Source organism: Musa acuminata, chromosome BXJ2-5 (genome assembly GCF_036884655.1).
Source record: "Musa acuminata AAA Group cultivar baxijiao chromosome BXJ2-5, Cavendish_Baxijiao_AAA, whole genome shotgun sequence".
Lineage (NCBI taxonomy): Eukaryota > Viridiplantae > Streptophyta > Magnoliopsida > Zingiberales > Musaceae > Musa > Musa acuminata.
This window is the reverse complement of record NC_088342.1, coordinates 42,829,541-42,850,478: the sequence shown is the minus strand read 5'-3', so window position 1 is coordinate 42,850,478 and position 20,938 is coordinate 42,829,541. Positions and strand designations below refer to the sequence as shown.

The following is a 20,938-nucleotide window of genomic DNA, read 5'->3' as shown; positions in this document are numbered from 1 at the left end:
GGAGACAAATGATCTCAAAACTTAATAGAAACTAACTCATATACAAAAATATGATATCAAATAGATTTTCTTATTAGTTTAGGAACAAGAAATTAACTCATATATAAAAAATAAAAAAGTATCAAATACGTATTCTTGAACTAGTGAAGGTTCTATTTTAATTATAAGTCTTTCTGAATATAGATATATGATATTTTTCTAAGACACTATAAGCATATTAAAAAATATTATAATTAACTGAAGAACTAAAGCAGGACTGGTTCATAAGTAAAATAAAATATAACTCTAATTATTTATTAAGGAGTATTTCAAGGATTACGATGAAAAAGGAGCATCTTTGAGGAAAAATAAAATAAAAATTCAAAAATTCATCATAATTATAAGAATTCAACATCTTCTTCTTTTTCTTCCTTATCGGAAGATAACATCGAGAGTACGATGAGAGGGGTCGGACGACGACGAGTGACGTCAATGATAGTGGCGAGACTAATAAGAAGAAATTGTGAGGAATAGAAAAAATGATAATATTGATATTATAAATAGTAAAATATCAATAAAAATATTTTAAATAATAAAAAAGAGACTTTGAATGGCAAACTTCTAATTAAAACCTAACTCACGATTATTTCTATCACAGCAACATTTTTCTTATATAGTATTTTATTTTTTGGGCCGGTTACAATGTATTTTAATATAGTTATAATATTCTAGTTTAGCAACCAAAAATTATATTTGTAGTTTAAAAATATTATAATATTTACACTTATTTCTTGTAAAAAAAATAGAAATAAAAAATGATAAGCTATTATGTTTTTTAAATGACCTTACAATAAATACTTTTGACTACTAAATTAAAATAATGAAGATATTATAGATTCACTCAAAAATATTTTGGTTTCATTGAGAAAACAAAATTATTTTGAAAAATAAAATGAGTATATGATTAAAAAACCTAAAAATGTAGGATTTTCCAAAGGAATCGTCCATTATACATTTCGCATCGTATCGGTTTTCTACTATAAAAATAAAGAAAATATAGTTCCTATTTGGACGGTCAGAATCGTGATGAGTTAAAGGCATCGAAGACGGCGACTAAACGGCGTCAGCTATACGTTAGAGCACCTTTACGTGAACGTGTGGGGGCCCGACGATGACCCCTTCCTCCGGTCCACGCGTCCCCACCACTGTCACCCACCGACACGTCTCCTCCTTCCCCCGTCGATAAATGTAGCCCTGACAGGCAGCCATTCCCGATCCCTCGGTTTCTTCTTCGTCGCCTCTTCTCCTCCGTCTGTAGGGAACGGAAAGAGCGGAGGAACGAGGAGGAGGAGGAGGGCCGAGATTTCAAAGTACCCTCATTTCTCTGTCTCCTTGTCTGCGTTTGAATTCGTCGCCGTTATGGGAACCGAGGTGTTGCGGCCCCATGACTGCCTCCTCCGCCCTTCCCTCGCTCTGCGGAACTCCAAGCCCATCCGCAGGAGGAGGGACTCCTCCCTAAAAAGATCGGCAAAGCCCCGCCATCCCGCGCCAGGCGGAGGCCACCTGGTCGTGGGACAGGTCGCGATCCTCCGGCGAGGCGAGTCGCTGGAGGCCGAGAAGGCGACGAAGGGCGAGCCGGTAGCGGGGAGCGGCGGTTGGGGGCCGGCGGTGTTCGTCACGGGGCGGCTGGGGCCGGACCCGGGAATGATTCCCAGGGAGGTCCCGCTGCTGGTCCCAGCAGCGGAGGCGGCGGCGGGGCTTCCGGACGAAGTGTACGCGGGATCGGGGTTCGTCCTCTCGCCGTCGCCGCGGGCGCTCCCGCTGCCGACCTTCTCGAGGAAGAAAGAGGGATCCGTGGCGGCCGCTGTGGTGGATTGCTCCGCCACCAGGGATCTGAGGCGGTTGCTTCGGCTAGATTGAGATGTTCTTGACGGATCATGAATCGAAAGAAGAAACGACGAAACATTCGCTCTCTTCACGGGATCACATATTTTAATTTTTCGTGGGATTTTTGATAGGACGGATGAAATTATAAGAAAAAGCTGGATCTGAAGTCTGTATGTGAGGGAATGAAGAGAGAAAGGCGAAAAAGAAAAAAGGGACAAATAGGTGGAAATATGCACGAATTGTAGAGTGTAAAAGAAGTTGTATGTATATTGATCTTAAGTCTCACTCTGGAATTGGTGGCTTCAAAGGTAATCATCGTCACATTACATTTTTTTTTATATTAATAATAATATTTTGTTCTCCTCCCCCTTTGCCTCCCCCTTCACCTCATCTCATTTGTCCTCCACTTCTTTTCCCTTTCGTCGTCTTCTCTTCCTCATTCTTCCTATCTACCTTCTCCTTCTCCTCTTTTTTCTCATCTCCCATTACCTCTTCCTCATCCTTCGCCTCTGCCTCCTCCTTAAGCCTTCTTCTTCTTCTTCTTCTCCCCCTTCACCTCATCTCATTCGTTCTTCTTTTCCTTTACCTCTTTCCCTTTCATCGTCTCCTCCTCGTCCTCCCTATCTACCTCCTTCTCTGACCTCCTCCTCCTCCTTCTCGTCTCTTATTACCTCCTCATCGTTTGCCTCTACCTCCTCCCTTCCATTGTCTTTTCTTCTAACTTATCTTATTCCTTTGTCTTCTTCTACTCCACTATCTCCTTCTCACCCTCCACCTCTCCTTCTGTTGTCTCCTCCTCTGTTGCATCGCCGAAGCATTTGTGGGTGTTATTGCTATCACCAAATTGTTGGAGGAAGATATCACCGTTGCATCACTAATACCTTAGCAACATTGTTGAAGTCTTGGCTGCATTCAGTGAGTTGGAGGTGTTCCTTAGGTATTTTAAGCAACTTGATGTATTGTTACTGTATTCATTAGAAGTTGAAGCATTAGTCTTATGAAGATTTTTTTTAAGGTAAAAATTGAAACATAATTATAAGATCTTTAGAAGATATATGAGATGTCAACAACTAGATCACTAGATCATAATTAATGCACATGCAAATTTTCATGGGTGGTATAAATCAATATTGTCAATTGTAATGTAACATAGTATCTTTAATCTTTTTTGTATAACTTAATTTTAATCATTTTTTTTTATTGTTTGACTATAGGAGATGTTTTTTTTTATAGTATACTTATACAAGTTTTCAACAAATACATCACAATATTATAAAGTATTATAAACTATTGTTAATTTTGAATATGAAGTTATCATTGCGTAATCGACCTTGGAATCCTTGTTACAATTATTATCCTAAGATCCTCAAAAATAGAAATAGTAATACTAATCATCTTATAATTAAGTCCTAAACTTCTATGAAAGTTTAGATAAGTTTCTTAACCGAGTTATATCTGTTTTTTTAACTAAGTTACACTCGATCACAATATGTTTCTAATTTTTTTAATTTTAATATTTTATCATCCTAATATTTAAAATGTGAAAAATAATATTAATTATCTTGTAATTATATCTTAGTATTTTTATGGAAGTTTGGAGATATTTCATAAAAATTGATTGAGTTACATTCATTTTTAAACTAATTTATCCGGGAATTTTTTGAAAAAAAAATATTTTGATATTTTTATCATTCTAAATTAGTTAAAAATAGAAAAAGTAATACTAATCATCTTATCAATATGTTCTAGCAGTTGTGTGGAAGTTAGATAGGTCTTATGGAAGTTCATCAAGTTATACTCGTTTTTGAATTATGGTACATATCTAAATAATCCTTAATTTACATAATTAATCACATAAAATCATCAAAATAATAAAAAATCTTACTAATCATTTTATCAAAATATCTTAATTTTTCTATGAAAGTTTGGATAGGTTTTATAAAAGTTTACTAAGTTACACTCAATTACAATACGTTTTAAAAAATTTATCAATTTCAATATTTTACCATTTTAATATTCTCAAAAATAAAATATAATACTAATCATCTTTATAATCATGCCTAAGTATATGGAAATTTAAATATATTTGGTGAAAATTGACTAGGTTACACTTGTTTTGAACTAAGTTAAATTCGATCACAATAGGTTTAAAAAATTCTTCAATATTGATATTTTATCACCCTAAAATCATAAAAAAAAAAAAAGATACTAATAATATTATAATCATGCCCTAGTAGTTCAACAAAAATTTGGATAGGATCATAAAAGTTTATTGAGTTATACTTGTTTTTTAACAATGCCAATCTTTTTTATCAAAGATTCTTAAAAAAGAAAAATAATTATATTAATCATCTTACAATTATGTCACAATAATTTTGTGAAAATTTGTAAGTTTTGTTGAAGTTGACTGAGTTAAACTCATTTTTTAACTAAGTTACACTCCATCACAATATGTTTCTAAAAAATTTCTCATTTTGATATTTTATCATCCTAAAATCTTAAGGAATAATAATAATAATCATCTTGAAATCATTTCCTAATTTTTTCACTTAAAAGTTGACTTTCCGTACCCCCTTGTCTGGTTTGTGCACAGGATAATAATCTTAAATGAGAAAAACTAAAAAAAGATGGTATTAAAGTGGAAAAGAATCCAATACATCCTCACCATAATGTGTCCTAATCCATTTGATGGCACCACATCCATGTAATAAAATTAGAAATTACTTTAGAATAAGCTCGAAATCAATATGGATAAAAAAAGTAGCATACAACCATTTCTACATCATCCACCCTCATTATTTAGCCTTTATGTTTTGGAGATTCACCTTAATTTAGAACGGTTGCAGTAAGCGATCTCCTGCTTCATCTCCTACATGACAGAATTATCTGGTCATATGGCAATGAAGATGAATGCCCTGTAGCACCAATGGTCTGTCCCAAGCCATTGAAAAAATCACAGTAACATTTTGCTTGAAGGGGCTCTCGAACACTTGCATTGTGGAAGACACAACAGAGTTATTTTATAGAATGATCTATAATGATAATGAAAATATTGCCAAGATGACAACCAAAATCTCCTTGCGTTGGATGCTTTGAAAAAATAAAACATGGGACCTTCTCTTGTACCTTCTGCTGTTGCCGGAATAGCATATTTTGTTATGCTGTCAGTCACAAGGATCGGATATAGTTAGCACAGTAAACAAGAAGGGGATTTCCCTAACAATTAAAACCCAAGCACTTAACTGCTACTAATGGGAAGAAGGATGAAGGATAGAGATAATTATGTTTAAAGATCGAGTAGTAATCCCACATACCAGAAATGAAGAGGTTAGAATAAGAAAATATGAAAAACCGTTAAGCTCCAATCAGTCTGGATTAATCTCTGCCATAATTGAAAAGATCACAACAGTAAGTGTTGGAAAAAATAAAGAGCTGACGCAGGACTTAAGAGAACAAAAGGCATACCTTTTAAATGAACAGAGTGAGTTGGAGATCTTGCAACATATGAAGGACTAAAGTTGGCCAAGGAGTCTGGAGGGCCTGACTGCAGCTCCTGGCAGCTGCCTTTTATTGGATGGTTAGTATCGGACTGTGATACTATGTGCCTCTGGGCTTTTACTTTCGCTGGACTTAGGGGAATACTGTTGCTGGTATGGATGGTTTCATTGGTTGCCTCGGCATATGACTGATTCAATTTTTGCAAAGGGTTAAAAGTTATTATTCAAAGGAAATTCACCTAATATTAGGTAACAAAAGGTTGAACTTACAGCAACCATGTCTTTGATCTGCACAACAATAATTGTTATATCATCTGTCCGGTTTTCATGCTCTAACCACAATTTGTAAGATTCAGCAGCAATGGCTGAGCAGGCATCCTGAGGATCAACAAACCTGGATACCTGAAGAAAAGGAGAGCGGTCCATAATGAAAAAGCAAACTGATGTACACAGATTAATTAAAAAAGTCTAAAGATCACAAAAGGTATAGCAGTTAGCAATGATTGCAGACTGTTGCAGGCTAGAGTGGTGAATCAGCAACTCTGAAAAGTTGAAGTGCATAATTCTTTTACCAGTGAGAATGCTTGATACTTAGCAGTATTGGAAGGAACAAAATACTGTGCAAATTGCTGGTCGAACTAAGATAATGTCAAATAGATTCATGATTGAACATACAGAAATCATTTATGATTCTTTTAAAACCCAATCATTGATGTTGTTCTATTCCATCTGGTCTTCTAATTAGAAACAAAAACCCATGAGATTTTAAGCCCATTTGACTCTAAAGTACTGAAAAGATGACTTGATAGACAATATAGGCCATTCATCTTTGGACAAATAAATGAATGGACAAATGGATTTCAAATTTTATGATTTTTATAATGGATTCTTTAGAGGACATGGATCAATTTCAATTGTTTAGATCTTTCATTTAGAACCCCAAGAAATATGGCCTTTGACTTCTGAGTTTTGAGCAATATGAATTATCTGGATGTTCATGACAACTTTATATCACACCTCTCTTTACACACAACACAGAGATAATCGATGATTTATAATAAAAGGATCCAAGGGCCAAGAATTGCATGCAAAAGATGTCTGAGAACTCATTGTGAAGAGTGCATGTTTAGAAATGCATTCTACAGTATAAATCAATAATCAGTAGCTTAAGATGGTGCCAAAATCTCATGGCAAGGAAATGAAAAAATCAAAAGTCCAGACTAAGTCAAGAAAAAAAAGACTTTGCCAGATTGTTGGGAATTAATATCAAGTGCAGTGAAAATAACATGCAAAAGATGATGCCATCAGCAGATAATAGAACAAGAAAAGCAAGAGGTGGAAAATATTAGAGGATAAAAGTTGCACAGGCCTGGTTATTTTGGCCCCCAATGTGAAGAATGGCTAGCCTAAGCAAGTAGTGTGACTATATAAGTGATGAAAGCAAACAATAAGTTGCTTGAATACAGCTGAAATTGACTTGAACATACCTAACTTCACTTGCAAGACTTAAGTTTCAGCAACATAAGTAATGCATTCTGGATAATTCTATAAATTTCTGAAACATTATTTGCTCCTTGACTAACTTTTCTCTCTCATTGGTCAAATCATATGAAACTTTGTTTATGAATGTAATCCAATAATGGCAATGGTAGAGTCACCAAGGAATAAATTATCTTCAGTTTCATCTTCAACCATCACTCTTGAATCTTGTATTTGGTGCTAGAATAATATAGGACCTCAGTTTTTAATAAGACTCTTAACCTCACACTGAGTTAGAATTTTCATATAGAAAATGTTCTTTTCCTTTTCCACTTTTGCATTACACAACCTTGTTAGAAGCTAAACCCTCTGCTGTCATCTCCTTCCTAACATCATGTTTTGCCTGATGTAGGTCATGTTGGAATTTGAGTTTATGTGCTTGCAAATCCAATTAGAATCCTGTGACTCGACTATCCAATGCTCTGTCCAACTTCGATTATAAAATATAAACCCAACAAAGTGATGTTTAAGGGTAACTATCCAATTATGGTAATCCTCCATGTGGCTTCATAGTTTAGGTACTTCAGAGTGCTACTTGAACAAAACTGGATCTCTACAAGGAAGTTCACCAACATGATGTAAGGAACAAGATTATCGGGTTGGTGAGAATTGGACCAATAACTTGCTTAATTATTGGCCATGATAAACTATTGCAACATAGAGTCAATCAGTGAGGATGTTAGTGTGCAAGAGATGCTGAAGATGATCAAGAACTGAAACATCTAACTTATAAATCTAGTCTTACACTTAAGGAATGAATCAACTCATAAGTTTCTTATTTAGTTCCTTAGATTCCAATCTACAACATTTAAGCAAAATGTACACATACAGGAGAGAGAGAGAGAAAATATGGACCCTCACAAACACTGATCTAACCAGTCCTCAAATCCTTACTAATAAACTCATTACCCTCAACAGGCAACTTCACCATAAATAGTCTACCAGCGGCAAGATCCAATTGACTAGGGATGGTGACAAAAACACTAAATTCTTTCAACATCTCTGCACTTCCAGAAGATGTAAACACTGGATTAATCTGATTAAAAGCCCAATTCAACCAGACAGCCTTGATGCTGATTCTATTCTCCATCACTTTGCTCACTGGTACGTTGAACTTTGGAATATTCCTGCTTCTGCCCCCTCTCTGGACTGGTCTTTGTGCTCGTCCCTCCCCAGACTTCAAGACCAGTCTCATCAGACCCTTATTCAGCCTTTCTCACTAAATGAAATTAGGAATTCTCTTCCCTAAATGGGTACCGGGAAGAGCCCAAGCTCTGACAGCCTTAGTGTTGAATTTTTTAAGGGGTTCTAGAATATACTTAATAGACACCTCCTAGACTCTTTTAACGAGTTCCACTCCTCTACTACACTACCGGTCAGCTGGGGACACACCTACTTGGTTTTCATACCAAAGACTCCTAATGTGATCTCCGTTAAAGATTACAGACCCAGTGTCCTTTGCAATGTGGTTTACAAAATTCTGACCAATCTTCTCTCAGATCATATGAAAAGAACACATGAGCAACCTCATCAGCCATGAACAATCAGCTTTCGTTAAACGTCAAAATATCCATGATGATATTTTCATAGCCAATGAATTCATTCACACCATGCACCAATCAAAGAGCAAAACCTCTCATCCTCCTTAAGTTAGACATCAAGAAAGTTTCCGACTCTATATCATGGGAAGCCATTATTTTCACATTTCAACTTATGAACTTCCCTACAAGATTCATCTGATCGATCTCGGCCTCCCCTACTTTTGCTTGCCTTATTAATGAGGAATAGTTGTGCAGATCCTAGAGTTCTCATGGTATCAAATAGGGCGGACTCATATCAGAGCCGACCTAGTATTTGGGTATGGTAAGAGGGCTAGAGTAAAAAAGGACTCTCTGTGGATGGAGTCAGAGGACTAATCACGGTGTGGAGCCACCACTGAACTACGCTTCCCATGCACTATGTTAGGATTTGATCTGGGCAATGCTGGACCTTGACGGGGACATCAAGCCCTTGAGTGGGGAAAATTGTAATATCTCAATTAGTCACATCGGAAATGGGCAAGATTAGGATTGACTTATAAAAGTCTGATGAGCATATTATTAATAAGTTTAATTTAAGCATTTTGGTATGGTTTAGACTAAACGAAGTTGATAGATCAATTAGCTCATTAGGCTTAAGTTGTGATATTTTTATAAAAAGATTTTAAGATTTAGAATTTTATTTTTGGATTAGAACATGTTGAAACTATTCATGTCATATGTATTGAATACATGATATTTGATTTTTACATTTGAATTAAGAATGTCATTTCCTTGTATTGCAATTTATCTTTTAATCTTATCTTCTAATCCGTTGTTATGTTTTAACAACTTATTACTAATGAATATATATGTTTGATAATAATTCCATGATGTTATAATTTGAAATTGGAGAAATTGGTTATGATATGGGTTGGAATAGCCCATAAGCTAATCCCAGCCAGTAGGCCAAGCCCAACCCGCAAGTTAGGCCCTAGCCCGTAGGCTAGCTCAGCCCAACATAACATGGGCAGTCACATGCGATACATATGACCAACCCATGGGCCATTGGCTAGCCTAGCCTGGTATGGTGTATATACAGTCATGTGCAGTGCACATGACTTGTACATTAGCTAGCCCAACCTAGCCTGGTATTATGCAATTATTCGATTAGGGCCCAAACATTAATTAAACTAAATCAGACTTGATTAGTTTAGATCGATTCAGGATGATTCCGAATTGATTTGACTTATTCAAGTTTGTTTAACCTAAACTAAACTCAATATAGTCCGAATTATACTAGTCTAGGGTAGTTCCATACCAGTTAAATGAGGATTAGGGATCGGTTCAACTAGGTTATAGTTAAATCGAGTTCAATTGGATCGATTAAACTAGGAATCAAGTCAATTAAGGGCTAATTGATATTATTTGACATTAATGATGTTTGAAAGAAATGTTTTAATATATTATTTCATCCCGATATAGACATAACCAATATGAGATTATACTATTTCCCTACCAAGGGTAGGTAGGACGATTCCCTTCAGGGATTAACAGGTTGTCAAGCATAGCGGTTGGACAATTCCTCTATCCACTGTTGGGAGAAACGTGTTCCTACTTGCGCGAGTGAGGGATACCACTCCATCCGTTGTTCAGAGTGCGATATGGGTTCTCTCCATTTACAATTAGGAGGAATCCATCCCGTGGAGTATGCCTCTCAATCCGCTATTGGGAGAGTGCACCATCGAGTGTGATGTATGCCTTTGTTATCTAATTATTATATATGTGTTGTATGTGGCTGATGTATGATTTTGTTTATTACATAAGAATTATTATTGTTTTTCTAATGTATAAGTATTATAATAAATCGATATATTATGATTTTATATTAAATTATTAATATTTGTATATGTTCACAAATATTAAAGATTATTTTTATGATTTTTTAGAGGTTCCTATCAGCATGTGTGTTGTTGATATGTTTTCATCTTATATTTATTTTCAGAGTAATCTATTACTTTGTAATATATCTGAAGCTTGGGTGGAAGAGACTTTTTCGACACTTGAGGCTCTACCAAGAAGACATGGCTATTTTTCTAGTTAATAAAATATTTACTATTATAAAGACAGGGATTTGAATTCAATGATGAAAAAAAAGAAATGTATTCTATAAATTATAAAACAATGATTTATTATTTTTTATAAATCTGGGATGTGAAACTCACTCTCCTCCTACCTCTTTATCATGGTCCAACAAATTCTCTCCTCCCTCGTATTGTAGACTGTCATGAACAATTAGGTTATTCCTTTCAACATTAAGGGAACCAAAATCTCCCACCAAATGCTTGCAATTGACCTCCTGCTTTCCTTCAAGGCTAATCATAAATCTTGCAATTGTATCCTCAAAATCCTTGAAATTTCCTCTAATCAATCCTTCCTCAAAGTTAACTGAGCCAAATCTAACATTTATTTCCCTATACAATATAAGGCTGAAATCAAACATCACATAAGTAACTCCTTGGGTATTAAGGAAGGTACATGGCCCTTCAAATACTTGGGATCCTATTTGTCTAAAGACAAACTTTAGGATAGGTTCCAAAATTCTCTTATTGACAAGGTGGTGTAAAGATTTACTATCGCAAGCTAGAAAGCTAGTCCTCATCAACTCTCTTCCCATCCATATCCTTCTAGTTCTTGAATTTCTGATAAACTATTAGCCAAGTTCTCTAAATTAACACATGATTTCTTTTGGAATAATTCCCAAAGCAAGCACAAGATGCACATCTCATTAGTTGGGAAAACATGACTCTTCCTAAGGAGCAGGTGCTAGGACCCTTTTTCTGAGCTTTTGAATAATGTTTATTGAGTCTGTTTAGTTCAGTTGTTTATTGAGTCGGTTTGGTTCAGTTAGAGTCAAGTAGAGGTTTATTTAATATTTATTTATTATTAGAGTTCAAGGCGTGATTGACTCTGGGTGGAACTCTATAAATAGGGATGTAACTGCTTCTTTTCAGAAATCTATGAAAAATACTATTATGTCTTTGGACAAACCCTAGGAGGTCGATCCCCTCGAAGTGATCAAGGAGGGCCGATCCCCTCGAAGCGATCAAGGAGGCCGATCCCCTCGAAGGGCCGATCCCCTCGAAGCGATCAAAGAGGTCGATCCCCTCGAAGCGATCATTATCATCCTCATTTCTCCCCTTTCTTCGATGATAAGACTTTAGGGTCTTATCATTTGGCATCAGAGCCTACGATAAGACTTTAGGGTCTTATCATTTGGTATCAGAGTCTACGATAAGACTTTAGGGTCTTATCATTTGGTATCAGAGCAGCGATCCTTCGCGTTCTCGTTGCAACGAAGCTATCAAAAAAAAAAAAAAAAAGAAGATACGAAGAAAGAAAGAAAGAAAGAAAGAGAGACGAAGAAGCACCCCTGCTTCCCGGCCAGCCCACCCGCCGGCCGTCGCTTCTCTCCGGCCAGCGCCCACCATCACCCCGGTTCCCGGCCGGCGACCACCACCGCCGCTGTTCCCCGGCCAGGAGACGACGCTGCCAGCGTCCATCCCAGCCCTACTACCGCCGCCCGCCACCCCTTGCATCGCAGCGTAGCCGCTCGACCTCTCCTCGTCGACGATCGTTGGTGACACTGCTCCCAGCCGCGCCACCACCGCTGCCTCTCCACCGCCTCCCCTTGGGTCGCAGCCGCAGCCGCCGATTGTCGCCCTCCTCGCGGCGACCGAAACAGGGCAACTCACGGATTGCCCTTGTTCCCAGCCGCGTCACCACTACTTTTCCCAACCACATCGCCGCCGCTCGATCACCTGGCCAGCGACCTCTTCTCCTCGCGTCCCCATCTCGCTCGAGCAAGAAGGACCGCCGGCACCGCAGCCGCAGCCCCTCCTTGCAGCGGTTGCAGAAACAGAGCTTCCTCTGTTGCCGCAGCCCCTCGTCGATCGCAGCCACGCCTCGAGCGTTGTCGCCTTCCAGCCGACCCACCACCACTACCAGCCACCGTGCAGCGACCGCTGCTCGCCTCCCAGCCGCCGCTCCCCCTGGCTCGGGTGAGAATGACTGCCGCCACTCCCCCTTGCTCTGCCCCCTTGGTGACCGAAACAGGGCAATCCTCTTGCTGCTGCGAACGGTTGCCACCACCGTCGCCGCTGCTGCCCAGCCAGCGACGACGCCGCTCGCCGCCCAGCCTGCCACCGTCGATTCCATTTTCCACTGCAGCCTCAACCTCGGCAACACCACCGCAGCCGCCCTCCAACAGCACACGCAGCAAGCTCTTGTGCGGCCGCTTCAACCTCGGCAACTCACGCACCGACTCCTCTTCTCAACCTCGGCCGCTTCAACAACCGAACGTGATCCCTCGACGTCACCAACGCCTCCTTCCATAGTGAGGTAAAGACAGAGCAACGCTGCCTTCCATCTGCACCGTCGCAACCATCGCAGCGACAGGCTCTTGGCGACGCTGCCCCCGGCTGCAGCCACATCAACGCAGTCGCCTTCTAACCCCGGCGCTCTCACCCCACGTAGCGATAGAAACAGGGCAGCTACTCTTCCTCCAACGCAGCGATCGCAACACTACCCTTGGCATCCACCTCCTCGGCAACTTCGCATCGACAATGATTGTTGCCCTTGACCAACACCAAAAATAAGAGTTGAGATTACAGATTTGCAGTCTTACGAAATGGCCATCGATAACTCAGTGAAAGCATAAATGGAAGCATTGGAAATTAGAATTGAGAACCAGTTACAAGAAGTACTTAATGATTTCAAAAAGGACTTACTGGGGAGCCTTAGTAAATTTCAACAAGGTGGGAGCTCAAGTTCTATATTGCACAGATCTGGAAATACTGGAAAATGGCCCTAAGATTGTGACACAATCTACTCATACATGAAGGTGGATGGACAGCTCTCAAAAATTTGTCAGACTTCTACAGTGTTGGAATATCATAGTAGGTTTGAAAGATTATCAAATCAAGCTAGAGATTGGTCAGAACGACAACTTCTGGATACATTTATTGAAGGTCTTATTTCAGAGATCCGGTGTGAAGTTAAGGCTCGTCAACCTCGCACTATGATAGCTGCGATCTCATTCGCACATCTACATGAGAAAAAAATCAACAGGGAAAATCATGGAAACAGAAGTGACAATAACCAGATGATCAGTAAGCCACCAGCCCTATCTATTCCCAACCAAAGCCTTGACACCCGAAGACTAACCCAAGAATAACTTAAGGAAAGATCAGCAAAGGGTTTGTACTATGATGAAAAGTGGAGTATGGAGCACCGATGTAAACAAGGGCAACTTCTGATGATTGAACCAATTGGAGAGGAACCGAAAGCTAAGAATGTGAACTCCGATCATGAATGTATAAATTCTAATGAAGATGTTGGACCTACCATACATACAATGCATGCATTAGCCGACTACTCTAACCTGCAAACTATGGAAGTTAGCGAAACTCTAGAACATCAGCCTGTTATAGTTTTGATTGATACTGGTAGCACTAACAATTTTATGGATAGTGAGACTGTTGACCGATTGGTCCACCACATTGAAGACTATGATAGATTCGAAGTAAAGATCGTTGATAGACAGATTTTTACTTGTGATAGCAAAGGTTCAAAGATAAAATTGATTATACAGGGCCAGAAGTTTCATGCAACAATTACAACACTGAAAGATCGACCTGTTGCTTACACTATCAAAAAGTGGAGACCATATTTACTTGATCAACGGGTTGTGATGCGTTGCAGATAGTCTATGGCTAAAGTGCTGAAAGAGAAGCTCCCCGAGATTGATGCTGCTCAGCCTTGAGGACAAGGCTGATTTGAAGAGGGAGGAATTGTTAGGACCCTTTTTCTGAGCTTTTGAATAATGTTTATTGAGTATGTTTAGTCCAGTTGTTTATTGAGTCGGTTTAGTTCAGTTAGAGTCAAGTAGAGGTTTATTTAATATTTATTTATTATTAGAGTTCAAGTCCTGATGGACTCTGGGTGAAACTCTATAAATAGGGATGTAACTGCTTCTTTTCAGAAATCTATGAAAAATACTATTCTGTCTTTGGACAAACCCTAGGAGGCCGATCCCCTCGAAGTGATCAAGGAGGGCCGATCCCCTCGAAGCGATCAAGGAGGTCGATCCCCTCGAAGCGATCATTATCATCCCCATTTCTCCCCTTTCTTCGATGATAAGACTTTAGGGTCTTATCATTTGGCATCAGAGCCTACGATAAGACTTTAGGGTCTTATCAGCAGGGAGGTCTGGGCATCCGTGACCTCATTTATGTTAAGAAAGCCATTGGCGCTAAGAGGATTGTCCCTATCTTGAACCAAGAAAACACTCTTTGGGTCAAGATCTTCCAATCCAAATATGATATTATTCACCCTTGGAACCCTCGAACATTAGGAAATCCTCTCCTTCCTTTAAATCCATCCTCAAACTCACCACCAGCATCCATGATGGGTTTCGAAAACTTATTAGTAATGTCTCCTCCACCAAAATTTGGGAAGACCCCTGGCTGGATAATATACCTTTCAACAAATGGCCTACCTTTATCAAGGTGAATGAAATGAGGTCGTATGTTTTTGTCTCGAATCTTGTTTCTAACTGTCACTAGAACTCTACCACACTTTAGGTCTTATTTCATTCCCTACTTGTGAGTCGTACCCAGGCCATTCACCTCCCTCTTTACCCTAACAATGACTCTTGGGTATGGACTCTCAACCCAACAGACACCATCACAATCAATAGTGCTTACAAGCACTTGATCAAATACTACACCTTGAATGAACCTTGGCAGGGTTGGAAGGCGATCTGGCATCTTTCCATTGCTCCCAAAATCAGTCGTCCTTTAGAAACTTTCTCGAAACTGCCTCCCTACTTCTGGCTTCATCTCCAACATACTTCACAACCAACAAGAATACTGCTTCATCTGTTATTTACATGTTGATTCTGTTCGGCATCTTTTCTTTGAATGTGCATTTGCACAAAGCTACTGGGAATTATTGCAGCAGTTTTTAAATTTCTGATTTCAGTTTCTTCCCACCTGGTTTTTAGGTAACTGGATTGAGGAAGATCCCTTCTTGATAAGACTTCTCAACTAAGAATTGTATCCATTGTTGCCACCTCCCTTTGATTTTTGTGGAACAATCACAACGATGCCATACATGGCAACCACCTTACCGGTCCATCCTCCCTTTTGAGGAGGGTGATGGTAACTGCCTATGATGCTTTTGAGTCCATCTAGAACCCTAAAGGCTCTGATGAGGGGCCTAGTGAAAACCAGGATGATGAACAGGTTAATTTTGATTTTGTGCTTGAGACTGACGATTCTTTTCTCTCGGCTGACTTCCCTGCATGGCTGATTATTGTATAAAGACCCCCCACAATGAACCAATCTGGGTTGGAGGTGGATGCCGCAGCGCATTCAATCCGTTGATGGCCAAGACCATGGCCCTACCGGAGGGTCTAAAAGCTGCAAACTCCCTACTACACTCCTCTATTTGGATCAAATTTGATTCAAAAGAACGAAACAATTTTGTCATGGTAATTTATCCTATTCTCTGGTATTTTGCAGAATTTATTTTCTGATATTTTCCTTTTTATTTCCAAGCTCAAAGTTGTTAAGATTTCTCATCTGCCTAGATCATCTAACAATATAAGCCACTTGTCAACTTTTGGTAGATCACAATCTTTGCCCTTTTTGTTCCCGGGTGATGATGCTTGGACTCAACCTCGTTTACTTACTGATTAAAGCAATATAGTGACTTTTCCTTTTAAAAAAAAACAATGGAAAAGGTACTGAAGTTTAAAGGGCTATGGATCAAATTCTATAATCTCAAAGAAATCAGATTATGTACTATAATTCTCTGATGATCTAAAAGAAATCCATTAAATATAGGAATCTGCAACTCAAGTTGGGTTTTCTTCCCCAATGAATATATGCCAAAGAACATGTGATATGAAGCGAAGTCAGCTACTGAATTACAAAATATTTTCATTCAGTATCTAAAATACCTGTGCTGGGTATAGCATACAAAATCAAGTCTGGCAAAATCCTCTCTGAATCCTACCAAAAGTAATTTTTAGTCACTTACAAAAAGCACCACATGATGTTAACCTTTCTAATAATCTATTGCAGACCTTTTTCTAGTCACCACAACTACCTTTATAGGGAAAGGAAAAAGTCATCAGGTACATGGCATAAAAAAAAAAAAACCAATCCCTAAAATGCATCTCGTAGGCTCATTGCACAGGATCAGATATGATGGCTATCACTCTCTACACTTCCAAGAAGAAAGAAGCCTAACATCTTTTGTAAGAGCTAACCACTTGTGGCATGCCTCAGTAAAGAAACATCTAATGGTTAGCCCTCCCCTGCTGTCTCACATCTAAGTGTTCTATCAGTCCTTGATCTCCTTTCCTTCTAAGAAATCCTTGTTGACCTATTAATTTTTCCGACCCACTACCTCAAGTGGTTCCACATCCCTGGTGTTCTATAGCATCATAACAGATAACAAGATGTATTAGTGAGGTTCTTTCTTTTTCTTTTTTTTTACCAGTGAGGGTAGTTCACTTGAAACAAAGACTGTCAAATTAAAATAAACTCTTAGAGGGTCTACTTGAAAAGGAAAAAAAACTAATTCTGTGTATTTTAAAGCATTGTCAAATGTCAACTACAGAAGAATTGTAGCCTTTCTAATTACTATTTCAAATATTTAAATTATTGCATTCATTTTAGTAGGGAACTGAGCTTACAAACACGCATCAACTAGTATCCATAGCAGCACGAAACAATGTAATTGGCAATACAAGCAGGAAGCAAAAGTGATGTGAAGCAGTCATCTCGCAGACTTACCATGTCAACCACCGCTTGACTTGATAGGAATTCAAAGATTCCATCACTTGCCACGACAAAGAAGAGATGGTTTGGTGTGATCTTCACAGTCTTAACCTCCGGAATGGCAATCACCCCTATACTCTCGGCTGTCGAGTCTCCCACACTCCTCGTGAACGCCGTGCCAGGATACATGCCATTCTGCACCCACAGCCTTGGTGGATCCCCATCGCCGTCCTCCTCATCGCCCCAGCTCTGTATGTCAGGATCCATCATCCCCTCCACCTGATCAACGCACAACACCCTCGCCCCGGAGAGCCTCACCCTCTCATACTCATCCTTCCGGTACGGCGTCTGGTCACTCGATAAGTCCTCGGCCACGACGCGGTTCCCATTCCAAACCCCAGCCACCGCCCGTGAATCCCCCACATTCGCCACATAAAGTGCTCCACCACTGACAAGAACAGTGATAGCGGTCGTGCCGCTCATCGAATCGTCGATCTCGCTGTCGTGCAGCGAGGAATTAGTTGCCAGAAAAGCGGACTGATAGGCCTTAATGGGGTCCTCCGACAGGCGAGCATCGCTGGCCAAGATGTCTGCGAGCTTGTCGCGGACGAAGTCGGAGCACTGAGCGCCGAACTGGCCATGGCCATCGAAGACACCGAAGAAGTGGAGGTCGGGGTTGGCCTGGAAGTTGGTCCTGACACAGAAGCTGTCCTGGTTGGCGCGGTCGGGAGAGTCGGGGTAGTAGCCGCGCTGCGTGAGGGAGGCGTAACGAAGGCAGAGACCAGCGGAAGGGACGGTGGCGGAGCCGAGCGAGCCGCCCGCGCTGGAGAGCCCCCGGCGCTGCGGGGAGTCAGTCTCGTGGATCCTGAAGGAGTCAGCGCCCTCGCCGGCGTCGTCGGTGGCCAAGGAGGAGGGCTGGTAGTGGCAGCAGCAGAGCCTCGCGCAGCGGCCATAGCACTTGCTCTGCACGCAGCCCATGTCGGCGCTCGACCCCTCGACACGACTCGAGTGGGGATCAAAGGCAAAGAAGTGGCATCAAGGATTTGAAAGACCGGGCGGAAGAGGGTTTCCTTGGAGGAGACGGGTTTCTTCCTAATGGGAAGTGATCTCACAAGTAAAGTTGAGATGATTGGAGTGATGGGTTTGGAAGAAGCAAGCGAGGAGGAAGAAGAATTAAGTGTTCCTTGTAGCCATGACTTGCATGAAATGACAGAGAAGCGAGAGGGCCCAAAAGGCCAAGTGGGGAAGGGGAGAGGGTATGCTTCTGTTCAAAAATCCAAGTCTCTGTGCAATGCATCCCCTTTTTTAACTCTCCTCCACCTTATTATTATTATTATTATTATTATCAATTGAATAGTCAAAATTGATATACATTTTACCGTAATGATTTGACGTGTCCATCGGAATCTTTTTTTATATTCAAGTGGGGTCGGGTATGATTGGGTAAAATGTGTGTTGTCACAAACTTTTTGCTCACATGAATCTGACTCTCTCGGATTTTTCTGATGCGGATGCAAATGTTAATTGATTTCTACCCGTTAACCTAAGAAGCATGAATCACTTCTGCTACATGCAATAAATAGTAAAGTAACAAATCTTAAACAAAAGATATAAATAAATAAATATCAAAGAAAGATTATTAAAATTTTATATTTTCCTTAAATATTTCAATAGTCACTCACAAAAATATAAAATTTTAAATAAATAAAGATATATTGTGCATTTACTGTGCGAGAGATATCTTATCAAATATTTAATTTTATTTAGTGAAATATGCATCTAATTGAATGAATAGAATGAACCAAGAAGTATGTCCCTTTAATCTAGATTTAATGACCATACATGAATATCTTGTTTGTTCATAAGTGATTCTAAAAATTATATATGAATTTTCTCATATGAGTCACATCTAAAAATATTGCTTTTTGTCTCTTTCAAAATTATACTCTTTTCATACCTCTATATTAGAACATTAATCACAGATGTACTCTTTTCAAAGTATTATTTGGTGATATATGCATGATTTGAATTCTAAGAAAATGAATAATGGTCACAGAGATGTACACACTAGAGTTTAATGACCGAAACAATAACTAAAATTTTCGTCGCACATTTGTGATATTGATAGCAGCCAAATTGCATCCAGATCAAGGTTCGCAATATCGTACCATATCGATATTTCGACCTGGGCTCGGTCCCGGTGTACCGAGCGATACACTCAGGTTCACCGAGCACTGTAGCATTGCTACAGTGCGGATCGGTATCGGGCGATCCACGTACCGCTGGCCTATCGGATCGGTACGTACCGCCCGTATCGGGTGGTATGATTCAGTATGACAGACCTTGATCTAGATTATACATATTACAAATGGTTGAATGTGTTGAAGAAATATATGAATTAATAATAATGTTGTATAACTCGCATGTCATCAATTTAACTTTCGACATTTGCATAGAGAAGCCAATTCTCGACATTTGCATAGAGAAATATATGAATTAATAATAATGTTGTATAACTCGCATGTCATCAATTTAACTTTCGACATTTGTACAACATTGGAGTGTGCAAATTCTCAATACATAGTAAGTAAAGCACTAAAGAGAAGCAACATAAAGGATCAACATGTATTATTCACGAGAGGAGCCAATCCAATGTTGTACAAAGACAAAGAACTGTATTGATCATCAAGACTTAAAGAGAAATCAAATAAACAAATAAACTATCGTAGACGCAGCAGCCGTCCAAATCTATTACCCGTCACTTTGGAGTGTGGTGGAGTGTGATATGAATGGGAGCTGTGAGGACCACTGGGATGGGATGGGTGGTTGAGATGAAAGAGTGTCTGTCACTAACTCATCGTACCATCGATGGTTAGTTCCCGATGGAAATGCTTGGCGGCGGGAGGCCATGGCGGGTTATCATCACAGCATGTATCAGCATCTTAAAAGATCAGCAGTGACGACTTGCTTCGATGACATGTTGCTGCGCTTTGTCGTCTCAATCAGTATAGTATGTATGCTTTAGCTTGCTGTCCTACATGGCTTGCTCTTGTTGTCATCTACGTATTCGGAACCGTTCCAATAATCCCCTTGCCTAATGCTCTCTTGCTGTCCTAAATGGTATCCAATGCTTCGGATGTCCTTGCACATTTTCTTTGAACGCGCCTTTGCTAACAATTATTTGCATCTTGCACAATTGGATTAATGATTCCCCTTTAAAGACTTTTGATAGTACCACTGGTGCCAACTTAAGAATCCTTAATAGTTTTCGTAATCCTATGATCTATCATGACATAATATTTGTATCTTATATTTGAAGATGTCAACTAGTTTAATTAATATAGACTTTAGCAGTTTGTCGTAAAATCTCAAGATTAAATCTCATCTGCACTATTTTCTTTGTATAAAAGAACACTTACCATTTGTGTTTATGGATTAGGGTTGTCTTTTTTAGCAACATCGATGTCTCAAGTTTCGAGAGGGATGACGAAGAGTGGCCAAGGGAACTCTCTTCTTCAATGTAACTATTGATTTTTAAAAGACATTTTGTACGGAGTTCTCATGAGCTATCTATTTTCTTTTCCGAAAAAAGGGTTTTCGAGTGCAAAGAATGAAGTCACCCACCGACAGCAGGCAGTAAATACAGTCCGCACCCATGTCATCTTAG

At 39.5% G+C, this 20,938-nt stretch overlaps 2 protein-coding genes across 2 annotated transcripts; one reads left to right on the top strand and one right to left on the bottom strand.

The window, feature by feature from the left end:
- Positions 1-1,109: 1,109 nt before the first annotated feature.
- On the top strand, positions 1,110-2,864 carry LOC135611828 (uncharacterized). Its single transcript, XM_065107473.1, has one exon. It carries the CDS (start codon positions 1,399-1,401, stop codon positions 1,897-1,899), a length of 501 nt encoding a protein of 166 aa, XP_064963545.1. The 5' UTR covers positions 1,110-1,398; the 3' UTR covers positions 1,900-2,864.
- Positions 2,865-4,474: 1,610 nt separating this feature from the next.
- Positions 4,475-18,534, bottom strand: LOC135612859 (probable protein phosphatase 2C 35). Its single transcript, XM_065109607.1, has 5 exons — positions 17,287-18,534; positions 5,634-5,765; positions 5,332-5,551; positions 5,181-5,248; positions 4,475-5,027 (listed from the first exon to the last, which is right to left on the bottom strand). The coding sequence occupies exons 1-4, from the start codon at positions 18,247-18,249 to the stop codon at positions 5,232-5,234; spliced, it is 1,332 nt and encodes a 443-aa protein (XP_064965679.1). The 5' UTR covers positions 18,250-18,534; the 3' UTR covers positions 4,475-5,027; positions 5,181-5,231.
- Between the last annotated feature and the right edge of the window lie 2,404 nt (positions 18,535-20,938).